This window comes from Molothrus aeneus, chromosome 8 (assembly GCF_037042795.1).
Source record: "Molothrus aeneus isolate 106 chromosome 8, BPBGC_Maene_1.0, whole genome shotgun sequence".
Taxonomy (NCBI): domain Eukaryota; kingdom Metazoa; phylum Chordata; class Aves; order Passeriformes; family Icteridae; genus Molothrus; species Molothrus aeneus.
The window spans coordinates 13,967,237-13,979,663 of record NC_089653.1 but is presented as its reverse complement, the minus strand read 5'-3'; the positions used below and the strand labels follow the sequence as shown (position 1 = coordinate 13,979,663).

The 12,427-nt window shown below is 38.7% G+C and overlaps 1 protein-coding gene across 2 annotated transcripts in view; it reads right to left on the bottom strand.

Moving 5' to 3' along the window:
• The window catches only part of SH2D4B (SH2 domain containing 4B), a 56,645-nt gene that overhangs the window by 32,018 nt on the left and 12,200 nt on the right, over positions 1 to 12,427 (bottom strand). For both annotated transcript variants that reach the window (XM_066554963.1, XM_066554964.1), the window contains exons 2-4: positions 11,600 to 11,759; positions 10,372 to 10,519; positions 2,699 to 2,843 (exon numbers count right to left, since the gene is read on the bottom strand). In XM_066554963.1, coding sequence (XP_066411060.1) covers positions 2,699 to 2,843; positions 10,372 to 10,519; positions 11,600 to 11,759 — 453 coding nt within the window. The remainder of the gene's footprint in view (positions 1 to 2,698; positions 2,844 to 10,371; positions 10,520 to 11,599; positions 11,760 to 12,427) is intronic.

The window sequence follows — 12,427 nt, the reverse complement described above, 5'->3', positions numbered from 1 at the left end:
TGATTTCCCAAATTGTTCTACACTTGTTATTTCATATATGAAAAGCCCTAAAATCATGTATTTCAGTTAACACAGTAGTTCTATGGGCCATTATTGTTCTCTGGCAAACAGCAGAAGCAAACTGAACTGAACAACAGAAACTAATATTAGCACCACTTTGCTTATTGCCTTGGCAATAAACAGCTGAGGGATAATGTGATGAGGAGAGATGAATCCCCATCACATTCTGAATTCCATCTACTAAACAAATTAGTAGTGTCATCAATATAATTGCTACATTCCTGTCCCCAATACCTTCTCTAGCACTACTGTTCCACTGAGCCCAGCTCTGTGGAACAGGACAGGGCTCACTTCAAGGAGGTAAGAGCCAAAGGAGCCTGGCCTTGTTCCTAATAGACAATATGGTCTCCACTGCAGGTTTGCAGTGGCAAAAAATGTAAATACTACATCTACTTGTAATTCTCTCATGCATTCATGCATTTATTTATTGCTTAGAAAAGCTGACTCATGGACAGCTTTGCCTAACTTCACTACATTTCCTCTCAGTGTCCCAAAGGAATATTGCAGACAAAATTGAAGGATTATCATAAAAAGAAAAATATATCTGGAAATAAAAAATGAAAAATCTGGTGAGCCTGAGGTACTACCTAATTTCATAGCAATTTTAGATGTTCCCACTTCCAAATATTTGTTGCTATCTGCTGCACATTTTGGCTCCTGCAGTAAAGTTAAGGAAATGGAAGATGTTAATACACCTGAAGAAACTCAGTGCAAAGTTTGATAGCACAGTCTAAACCAGACAGCAACTGGTCTCAGAGAAGGCATGAACACTGCATCTTCCTATCTTCAGTTGTTGCACCCATTTGCTAATGGAGCACAGTTCTGATCCCTCAAACCAACAGGGATAAATTGAGAGTCTGAGATAAGCATAAGAGGATAAACAAGGATATGGAACACTCCAGTCATTAGTCTGCAGTTAGTTTAATGCTAAATCAATTACTGCTAACAGCATAACTCTGGCAGCACAGAATTTATAGCAGGCTGCAAACCCAGCAGCAGGAGAGAAGGTGCTGAGGCAGAGCAGCTGCTGGTGACCAGGCTCAGCAGCTCTGAGCCACCTGAGCTGGTCTCAGTCACCTCTGGCTAAGGGACAGGCCTGCAGGTACTGAGGCACACAGACTGGAGGTGATAGAATTCCTCCAGAGCATACAGAATACCCCAGAGCTTCCACAAGAAAAAGTACTGGTGGCAGAACATCTCCTCCAGCATGTGATGCAGTCACAAGTGTTTTAACAGACCAAAAATGCCATTACAGAACTCCTGGTCAAAACTTTCCATAGCTTATTCCTTTTCCTCCCTCCCTTCTCCCATAATTATTCTACTGCATTTTTTGAATTATTCCACTGCATTTTTGATGTCTATCCCTGCACAAACAGCATTCCTCAAGAAAACAGAGGCAACAATTTAAAATATCAGCTACTTCATTAATGCAATAGTAAGAAAATGATACCTAGTTTTAGTAGTGTTTGTAGTATTTTGTTTTATTTCAATGCAAAGGTAACCTGGATTACTTTTTTTCTTCTAACATTATGATTGAAATGTATTTTCTTTCCTTATATAGTACGAAAGAAATCCTTAAGTACATGACACCAACCTCTATGCTGGGTTGCCAGCTGATGCTGATTTTCTGCAGACCTAAAGGGCAACTTTTTCCTGAACTCACTTTACTCTCACATACCCAAAATACAGAAAGTTAGTTTTCCTTTCCATATAAACATGTACACCTGGATTTGGATAATTCTCCAGAAAATAATTATCTTTATTGACAGGGTGATATGCAGAGGTTTTGTTGGTCAAAATTAACATACTCTGTTATGAGCTTGGAAAATGGCACCAGTGTATCATATAGATTTAATTCATCTTGTACAGAATGATTCATTATCAGATCAATTCCAGGTAATAGCACTACAGTAATTAGTCCTCAGGAATTAATGAAGTGATGACTAAAGCCATAAAATAAACTAATTGTATATTTTGAAATTTATTCATAATGTGGGCCATTATTTATCTACAGTATTAGTGTATACATCCATATAATATTACAGTTGTTTTGTTCCTTATACACATTTTAAAATCACCAAAAAATGAAATTAATTACAATTATGATAGTCATGAAGAATTTCAGGGTATCTAAAAAGGAACAGTACTTCCATAGAATGAGATCATCATCATCAGGTGTTTTTAAGAGTAACAATCTAAGTATGATTTACTGTAATCTTTTGGAATGAAGTGAGTTTCAGCATTGATATCATAGCTTCACCCTACTACCATATGGAAGCAATTAAAATACTGATGAAGACAGATTCTATCTCTTCAAAGATAGCTGAGGACAAGCTGTCAAAATAACTATGCCCTGAGTTATTATTACTAAGCCAAAACTGTTTATTAAGTACATTAGACAGAATTTAATGATCTCAGTCATTGTACACAAAAACTTTTCTATAAGGCATTGACACACATTCAGGAAGAAATCCAAAACTCCTGTTTGTAATTTTAAGCTGGCAATTTCCACCAATATAATACATCACTTTGTATTGCTCTAGGTAGAAGATTTTTTGGCCACACCGTCTCCATTCTGCAAGTGTCCTTTTATCTGCTTTCAGAAATGCATGATTGCTGTGAAGGTAATTTTACTCACACTGTTCTTCCCACTCCTGGTCATCATCGCTGTGCTGACTGTGCTGCTGAGCTTGCTTCAGGCTCAGGTACAGCTCCTTTGCCCGGATTTCTTCCTGCTGCCTGATTAGCTCCTCACCTTTCTGTCTTTCCTCTTCTTCTCTTTTCTAGAGAAAATGAAGCCAGAAGTGACTAAAGAGGAAGAATGTGCCAAAAGTTGAGACATTGCTTCAGTTGCTCCTTATCTCAGAGAAGCTGCATTACCCTGGACAAATCACTCTCTCTTCCAGCTTTGGGCTTCTCACCTCTCACAAGTGCCATCACTGAACTTTCCCACCTCCTAGGAATTCCTGAGGAGGGTACATTTTGAGACCACAGGTATCAAAGGAATGAGGAACACGTAAGCATCTAAGATTGGAAAACTATACAGAAAACATTTTATCACGTGGCCCCAAAGCCTGTGCTATTCTCCAGTCTGTAAGCAAAGCTTGGTTTTAGTCCATGTGTACCCCCATTGAAGATATTGCTGCCTTTGAGCACTACACACATCATCCACAGAACCTTAGAATTCAGCAACTGATTTATTGTTGCTCTTGGTTTAGCAACTGTCCCAGTGTGTCATCATAACCAATAAAGGGAAGAATATTTTCCAAAAATTAAGATCACTATATTCTGGATTAAAAGGCAGATCCTTGAACACAAAACAGTCACTTTGTAAAATGTAGCTAAGAGTAGCAAGCCAAAAAATTTCCCTTCCAAGAAAGCCTTAAAAGAGATGGAAATTGAGAAAGATTGCTTCTTCAGTTGGCCTCCCTCACATTTTCAATAACATAGGAGCTCAATTAATGCAGAACTAGGAATCTCTATCTGTTTTCCAATGAGTTTTCCCAAATCCCTTAGGTAGTGAAGAAGCAGATTTATATCATATAGTTTAATTGAAGCCCAAAAACCTCAAAACTGAACTTCATAAAGTGTTAATCATATTATTGAAATAACTTGAACTACAAATAAAAACAGTTTTTATTTAATTTTATAATGGAACCAGCACTATACCCTTATGGCTAACAAACACACAGTTAAGAATTATTTTATAAATCCCTGAGTAAAATCACCCTGAATTACTGTCCTAGTTACCTGACCTAAACTGTAAGTACAGGAAACCCAAGCAGATTGTTGCAAAACGTTAATCCTATGAAATTTCTAGGGTGAAGGTTAAGGGTCCAGCCCTTAATGTTATATGTGTCTGTGAACAATACATTAGACTGCTCTTAATATCTCTAAGAAATAAAAGCCTAGTATTGTTCTTCAGTGGATTCTAATGCTGCTATCTTGGATTATTTTTAGCATCATCCTTCCATTGTTATTTCCTGGCTCCTAAAAACATGAGCTGAGTGGACAGTTCAGTAATTTTGAGAAGTCAATGCTTTCAGACAATGCTAATTTCAAAGCCAAGCAGCTTCCTCAGAAAAAATAATTATCTTTTTTAGTATCTCTGTAGAATTAAGGATTGCACATTTTAGCTGCAAGTAAATAGTTCTATTCTCTTCTTGAAAAAAATATGAGATCAACTGTTCTTTATTCTTGTGAGGAGGACATTTATTCACTTAGCTTCACTACCTAAAAAAATTCAATACATTCAGTCTATCCTTCAGGAAGATGGACAGACACAGAAGCAATCCTGGGTTATCAGAATATTTTCTATTCAACATCTTAAACCACAAGGTAAACTTAAAATAGAGGAGAGGGGGAAATCAATCTCACTGCAGTTTCCCTGAATCACACCAGAGTTTTTTTGGAAGTTTGGGCTTGTTTTTTAATGTAGCTGTTGTCGAAACATTTCTAGTAAAAAGATGGAAGGGTCTAAGAAAACAAACAAAAAGCACCCCCACAGAACACCAAAAACTAGAATTCAGGTAGAGTTTGCGTTCTTAATGGAAGGCAACAATGCCAACTAAGAAAATCCTTTCTTTTTAACTGCAAAGGAGATTTAAGTCAAAGAACAGATAACAAAAGCTTAACATGAGCACTTGATTCTGAATTCACCAAAAATTTTTCACATAAAGAGGAGATTTCCTTTTTATAGAAAGAGGAGATTTAACTTATATTTATTAAATTAGTGCAGAGATGTGCAGGTATATTGCCCAACTCCCTCAAGGTGTGTGTGAGAAGAAACAATCCTTGCTGGTATGACACAGGAAAAGAACAGTCATCCTTTAGTCAAGTACGGTAAACAGTGTTTGTTTAAATTTAAAATTAACAACAATTGAATTAATTTACTCCACTGGAAGAATACAGCAAGCAGTTTGTCTGCTTCTCCCCAGGAATCTAATCCGGCACATCAGAGCTGGGAGTGAAGAGCTGTAATACCTACAAACACCATCTTCTGCCTGACAGTTGAGAGAGATTGTACTCTTTGCCTGACCCTTTTAGCTCTGCCAAAATAATTAGCAAGTGACAATTCAGTTCAGAGTTGCAAATTGTTGAGAAATACCAAGCTGCTGAAACAAATCACACTGGCAATTCGACAGGCAGCAGTAATCCTCTCCAGCCTTTACTCCACTGCAGAATTTGAACATGCTAAATGATCTTATATATCCTCTGGCAGTTGAGAATTGACCACCAACTTGTTTCTGTCTATGTGTATCTCACTATGTTTGACAGCTTTACTATGAGCAGCTCTAAATAATATTTAATATTAGCCATGGTTAAGTTTTAATGTTTTAGTCCAAGGCAGATGAGAGGAAATTAGGTCATCATTTAGTTTTTGCTGCAGAAAGATTTTAAAAATACACTGAGGAAAAGGTAAAATAGAGCAGTGGGGTTTTTTACAGAGGACAACTGGGCTTCTGGCTGCCACAGCTCTTGGGGTCTTTCTGGGGAGTCTTACAGGTTGCAGGGCAGCTGAATGACCACTCTCCTGCTGCTCAGGGCAAAACCCAACCCAAGGTGTGCTTGTTACAACAGCCCTCTCTGAAGCAAATGCTACCTGGGATGCTCTGAGGGCTTCAGGCTGGCAGGAAGTGTCCTTGGCAGCCCTGAAAGCTGCAGCCAGCTGGATGCACTACAGTTGCATTGAACCTCCTGAGCCCGCTCAGCAACCACCTGGGCCAGGCAAGAGAGTCAGGGCTCCAAAAACACAGCTGAGAGCCCTCAGGGACTCTCTGCTCTGAGGAAGGAAATCTGGAAACCCCAGGGTCACCAGCTGCAGCACAGGCTGCTCTCAGCAAGGCTGACACAGCCAGCTGAGTTCAGAGCTCAGACGTCTCTCCAGACACATCTGACAGGTGCCAACAGAGCTCTGAGTAAAGGCAGAAATATGTCCAACTCCTTCCCAGACTTGTTCTGAGAAAATTCTCTCACTTGCATCAGAAAAGAAAGTGTTTGCAGAGGCATTATTTTGCTCCACTACCAGTGTCTCAAAAGGAACACAGGCTTTGCATCCCTTCACTGTGAATGTATTTGCACAGAGACAAACATATGAACTGCACTCATGCTTTATTCAGAAGCTATGAGATCCCTGCCATAGGTGTGTCCCGGGACATGCTATTCACACATCTCATGCAAGGAGGTACCAACTTACTCTGATCACAAAGACCCTGTGTTCCATAAGATGGAAAGCAAAGCTAAGAACTGTTCCTGGTTGGGAGATATCTGACATTTGCTGCACATGCTGGAACAGGCTCTGCTTATGTAATTTGCCATAGATCCAGTGACCATCTACTTAAAATTTGTCTCTGAAGCATAGAGACTCTTCACAGCTTGAATTCCTAACATGTAAGCTACCCTCATTAGTGGCTCAGATTTTGCCATTTACGCATAGAAAACACCTGAGCTTTGCTAGTTTTTATCAGCAATCCAGACTGAAGACAGTGGCTTCAGAAGCACAATCATTACTGATGTCACTGAGGAAGATAATTTCCTTTAAAATTAATAACAGTTACAAGTAGGATAGAGAAAACCTGAACACCCAGTTCCCAACCAAAACTAACAGTTTCCTCATTTACAACATTGTTCAAGAGACAACAGCATTGGGGGAAAAAAGAATTACTGAATTGTAGTGACCCAAAAGGAAGCAAAATGAATTACTGTAATTGCCATTGAAATAACAAAACTAAGGCACTTTCAGAATGAACTGGGTGCTGAACCCCAGCAAGAAGCTGTTGTCATATTCCTAGATTATAAATATGCTCTCTTTGGGAAAGAGTTCAATGTTTCCTTGGCACAGCAAAGCACAGAGCTGAACTTACAGATTATTTGCACTTGGAGATAACTGTGCTTGACGTTTACTTGGAGACAAGAGTTTTTTTCAGATCAAGACAGAATGCTCACTGCTCTATCATAAGAAGCCCCAGTACTCCAAATGGCAATGGTGACAGTTCACTGTATTCCTAAACTCTACATCTGGCAGCAATTTTCTGAAGAATAAGGTCCACAGCCCTTGGGGGCACAGTAAAGCATTCAGGCATGCGTTGAAATCTTATCCAAGCTCAATAAAAAGTGTATTCTTTCTACTGAGCATAAGGTTAATTAGATATTTCCTGAACAGAAGCACTAATTGTTCTGTTCTCTGAACCTATCTTCTTTGATGAGACACATTTCATCTCCCAGGGAATTTTTAAGAAGCAATCCAGCTCTGCTGTCAACTGTGCTTATATTATTAAATTTGGCACGTATCTGATGTTGTCATAAGGAGAGTACTTTACTATTAATATTCTCCTGCTTTATGTAGACCACATGAAAACTGAACTGAGAGATCTCTTATTTCTAAATGTAGCTGAAGGATACACAACCCCTGGCTGGATGACACTCACATCTTCAATTTGCCTTAGCTCTGCACATTGTTCAGACTCTTAATGACAGCTACTGATAACCATAGAAAATTATGCCTATGAGCTCCTAGCCTTTGTGAATTAGCAAAAAGATTAATGATAGTAATTGGCTCTCTTATTTGTCCTTTGCAATAGGTGCATAAAAGTATAGCTGTCCTTAAACTGCAAAAATAGAGTAGTCAAAGTTTATATTCTAGCATCATAAATTAAAGACAATGCTACTTAAAATCACCAAGGAAAGCAATACCTTTGGAATAGTGTTGGAAAAGGAAATAGGCACCATTACTCACTTTGATATGTAAGATGTCATTTATCTAGTGCAGACAGCCCTGACGTCCCATGATTGGTCAAGAGGAATAAAAGCTTCTTAGAAAGGAGTTTTTGTGACACAATATGGTCAGAAATTAACATGCCAGCAGAAAGGAGACAGTTTCAATTTCCCAAGTCAAAGTGCTTCAAGAGGATGAAGCATTAGCAGAGAGTGGACTTTCCATACCTCAGTCTGGAGACATCTTTAAACATGGTCTGGTCATCATCCCAGAAGGATGATTACCAGTGTGTTAAATATTTTAAATCTGTTGAAGCAAGCTTGCCTACAGATCTACATCAAATTCCACATCCTTTTCTTCATTCTATCAATTACTTCTGTCATATATCAGTAGATTCATTAATTCATCTTTTTCCCTGAACCTTAGTTGTATTCCTTCCTTCTAGTTGGACGTGGATGCCGGAAACACAACTTTCTTTCCCTGTCTATGCACCATGCACAACGTAGAAGATCTGATCTTTCAAGAGTGTGTAACAGATAAGCTGCTTTTTCTGAGTAGCAAAGGAGTGGTGTCCAAGTACCAGGAATCAATACTGCATTTGGATTTCTGCTGGTGGAACCCCATGCCAGACCACGTCTCTCCCAGCAGATCTCAGATTATAGACCTAATTGAAGAGCCTATGCTGAAAGTGGAATAAGACTCACTCTGTTATTGGATTAATACCGGAAGTTATGGGGAACACTTGATAAAGGGCATTTAAAAAAACAATCACTGCATCATATCTGGTTTCCAAACTAATTCTTTAAGTCAGGAGTTGCTGGGTCTTGTCTTGAAAACTTTGGTCCGTTTACTTACATTTTTGCAAAGTCTTTCTTCAAATGCTTGATTTAAGAGAAATCATTGGGAAAGAAAGGGTTTCTATCTTCCTTAGCAGAACAAATATGTTGGCAACTTTAGGAAGAGAGATAGAGAAATCCCAGACAAAGTTAAGTATTTGAATTTCAAAGTAAAACTGAACCATAATCTCATCTCACTTCCAGCAGTGCTCCTACCAGGCACACAGCTGGATGGAGGACACCTGCTCATGTCCTGGGAAACAGTGGAAACACAGATCACTGTGACATTACCTTTCCATCAATATGAACATGAACAGAATTTAGTGCCATTTCTTTTCATTTTATCAACAACTGAACAACTAGTTTCCCTTAATAGAAAGCTATGAATACTGGCCACTGAAAGTCTCAGAAGTTGCTCACTCTACTCTTTGAAACAGAACAGTAACAGTGAGCTTGTGGATATTTTCCCCATCAAGTGTCCTGTGAGTCAGCCACATAGGCATGAGTGAACACTGTCAGCCTTTGTTCAAGAGGGCTTTACTTTCCAGAGAGCAGAGGAAAGAGTGTTTAATTAGTTGCTCTGCTCATGATTCATACATTAATAAAGCAGAAAGGTATACTTTCATTACTCATTGACTTCATATTTCAAAGGCCCCATTCTCTCCTGTGAATTCAAATTAATTGTGCAAAGGTAAATCCACCTCCTCTGCAGGAACTGCCCTGGCTTTGTGCTCCACAACCACCTCAACTCCCAGGCCCATAGTCTGCAGAGTGACAAGAAATTTGCTATTTGCAATCAAACCACAAACTTAACATTAAGTTTTCAGCATTCCTCCCATCACCAAGGGGCAATGGGAGAAGTCTATCCACTCTTTCCATACCTTAAATCACTGCACCAGGAAAGGAAGAAGAGACATAGCAAGCTGTCAGCAGGGGAGAGGAAGGTGGATGGAAGTTACTGGATCCTCAGAGTCAGATTTTCTAAAGCTTTCTCCATGGAAACTCAGCCTCACCAATTGTATGCAGTCCCAGCATGCACATCCCAGTCTCAGAGGACTGTCCTGACTTCTCTACATGAACCCATTATATTTCACTTTCTCATTTTTAAACAACTTTTTATCTTTATCAAGTAATATGAAAAGAGTGGACAGATGTGTTTCCTATTTTGTTTTGAAATTGCTATTTTCAACTAAAAAATGTGAAAAAATTATTATTCCAAACAAACATTAAAATATCATAACTGAGCTCATAAAAAGTTCATTGTAAAGTAAAAAAATCAAGCAAATTAACTTCTCCCAGAAAAGCCAACTGGACTTTTCCCATATGTTGAGTAGGGGAAGGATCCACCCCTTATTATTTTGAAGGAAGTAGTGACACAGTTTTAAAGTTCATTATGTGAACAAACTCATCCAAAATACACAGAATACATTCAAGCAAACTAACTTAAAATGAGATCTTTCCCAATTGTACATTTTTTTCCCCCAGATGATTCATCCAGCACAGCTGACTGAACAATTCTGTTAATGTGTGAGCTGAATAACCAGTTTGATTGTTCTGGCACTTCTGAATGAGACCTGTAATTTTTTCTCATCGCTCACCCAGCTGTTCTGCTGAACACCATGTAACTATCTGTATATTCCAGAATGAAAAATTACAACTCTGGATTTTAAAGCTTATTAATAAGCATGCACTGAAGGTGACAAAAACTGTGAATCTATATGAAAACACTATAAAAAAACCCCTAAATTTCTCTATGCAAACCTTCAGTTCCTCCTGAATTTTTTCTTCCTCCAGTTTGGCTGCTTTCCGATCCTCCATTTCTATTTTCCATTTTTCTGCCACTATTCTGGCTTTTTCTTGAGCCATAGCATCACGGAATTTCTTTGTTATTTCAGCTTCCTTTTGTCTCCTTCAGAAAAGGATGTGAAAACAAAAATTTAATGCACTAATTTTCTTAAATTGAGGATCAATGCTTACTCACTGGTTGCAATAAATAATTAGCATAAGACTTCATGGAAAGATGCAAGCAAAGAATTAAAATGTATTTAACAAGAGACCTAGCACAAATCATATTTGAATAAACCATGCAGAAAGCAGACAATTTACAATTTCTGATAAATTATTAATTAAAATGGCACTTCTAAGTTAGACAAGTACTTCTTGGATGTCTTGAAGTCATACCTTATATTTTTCTATTAGTCTAGCAAAGCTTGGTTGGGAATTTACTGTCTTTCAAATACCAGTAAAAATGTCTCCCAAATTCTTATGCTAGACTGTTTATTCATACTGACAATGTAAAAGGAATTCAGAGGACAGGTTGAAGGTTTCAATCCCTGCTTAAGTATGCAAGCACTCAAAGCAAGAATAATCTCATATGAAAAAGGATAACATAGAATAACCTGATATTAAAGAGTCACTTTTCAGTGCTGCACTACAAAGGGAAGTGTGTGAGGCAGGTGGCCTAATTTCTAACAATATCAATCATCAAAACACTTTTGAATCTCCCCCAAACCTGGAAGAGACCCTACTAGAAACAGCCGCATGGCACTTTGTATAATGAGTTTTGAACTGCTGGAATAAAAATTAATACAAGCAAATTGCAAATAAAACCAATTTCCAAAAGGATTTTGTGTACTAAGCCCCCATTGTGGGCTCTGAACTGTGATATAACAAACATATCTAATTTAATCATCTCAAAACCAGACTGCTTCATTTTTCTTTATTTGCAGGCTGGTTAATTGCTTTATCTAAATTCCCAAGAGAGAAAAAGGTTGGCACCACTTTTTTTGCCAATAGGGTTTTTGGCTTTCAATATTCAATAAAAGCAAAATGACATTTTTAACAAGCTGAAAACCTGACAAAGCAAGTGAAAGCAAATGTTCACAAAACATACTTACCAGTTTTACCCACCATTACCTCCCACCTTTCCACAAGGTCATGCCTCCCATTATGCCAAGTGGACCCTGAACTCAGACTCTTAAATCCTCACCATAGCTCTTCTGCCTCCTTCTGTGCCTGCAGCCTGGCCCGCTCTGCTATGAGCTCCTCCGAGATCTGCTCGTAGGGTTTGTCCCCCGGGGCTTCTCCCATCACCCAGACCCAGACCTCACCGTCCTGGCCCCGCAGCCACTGCACGCGCTTGCCGTTACCTGCAACACCACCGAGAGCACACCACAACGTAAACGCCGCCTCCAATCCTGCACAGACAGACATGAAAGGGTGGGAAACCTGCAACTTAGAAAACATTAAGCTTGCCATTTACAATTTGGAAGAAAACATCGCTCAGAGGTCCAAAGAAATCTTCAGATCTGACCAAATCATGTCAAATGCTAGGGAAAAAAATTAAAAGGTTTTCATGCTGAGGATTACGCAATCTTCAAAGACTCATTCTCCTACAAAAATAAAAATTATTAATTCAGGCATGCATTTCCCAGAATTCCAGTATTATAATCCCTTTTTAATTGCTATATCTGCTCATTTCACTCAACAACAGATGAACGAAGAGTGTGGAAAAAGAGATGGGGCAAAACCAATAACCAGTGATATTATGTGACTAAAAATGCTTTGTGCACAAAGCACAGTCCAGTGTTGAATTAGAGAAACTTCAAGGGAAAACCTTCAAAGAATTCAGGAATTTCCTGCTCACACTGTGTGAAGCAGGAGTTTCAGGGAGTCTGCATGCTCAGAGCATACCACTCAGTGCTTCAGAGCCTATTCTTGCTCACAGAGGCAATTGAAAGGGATTAAATTTCTGGTTCAGTTTTCATGACACAAACTACACAAAAATCTATGGTTAATGTGTTGACAGAGTGATTTT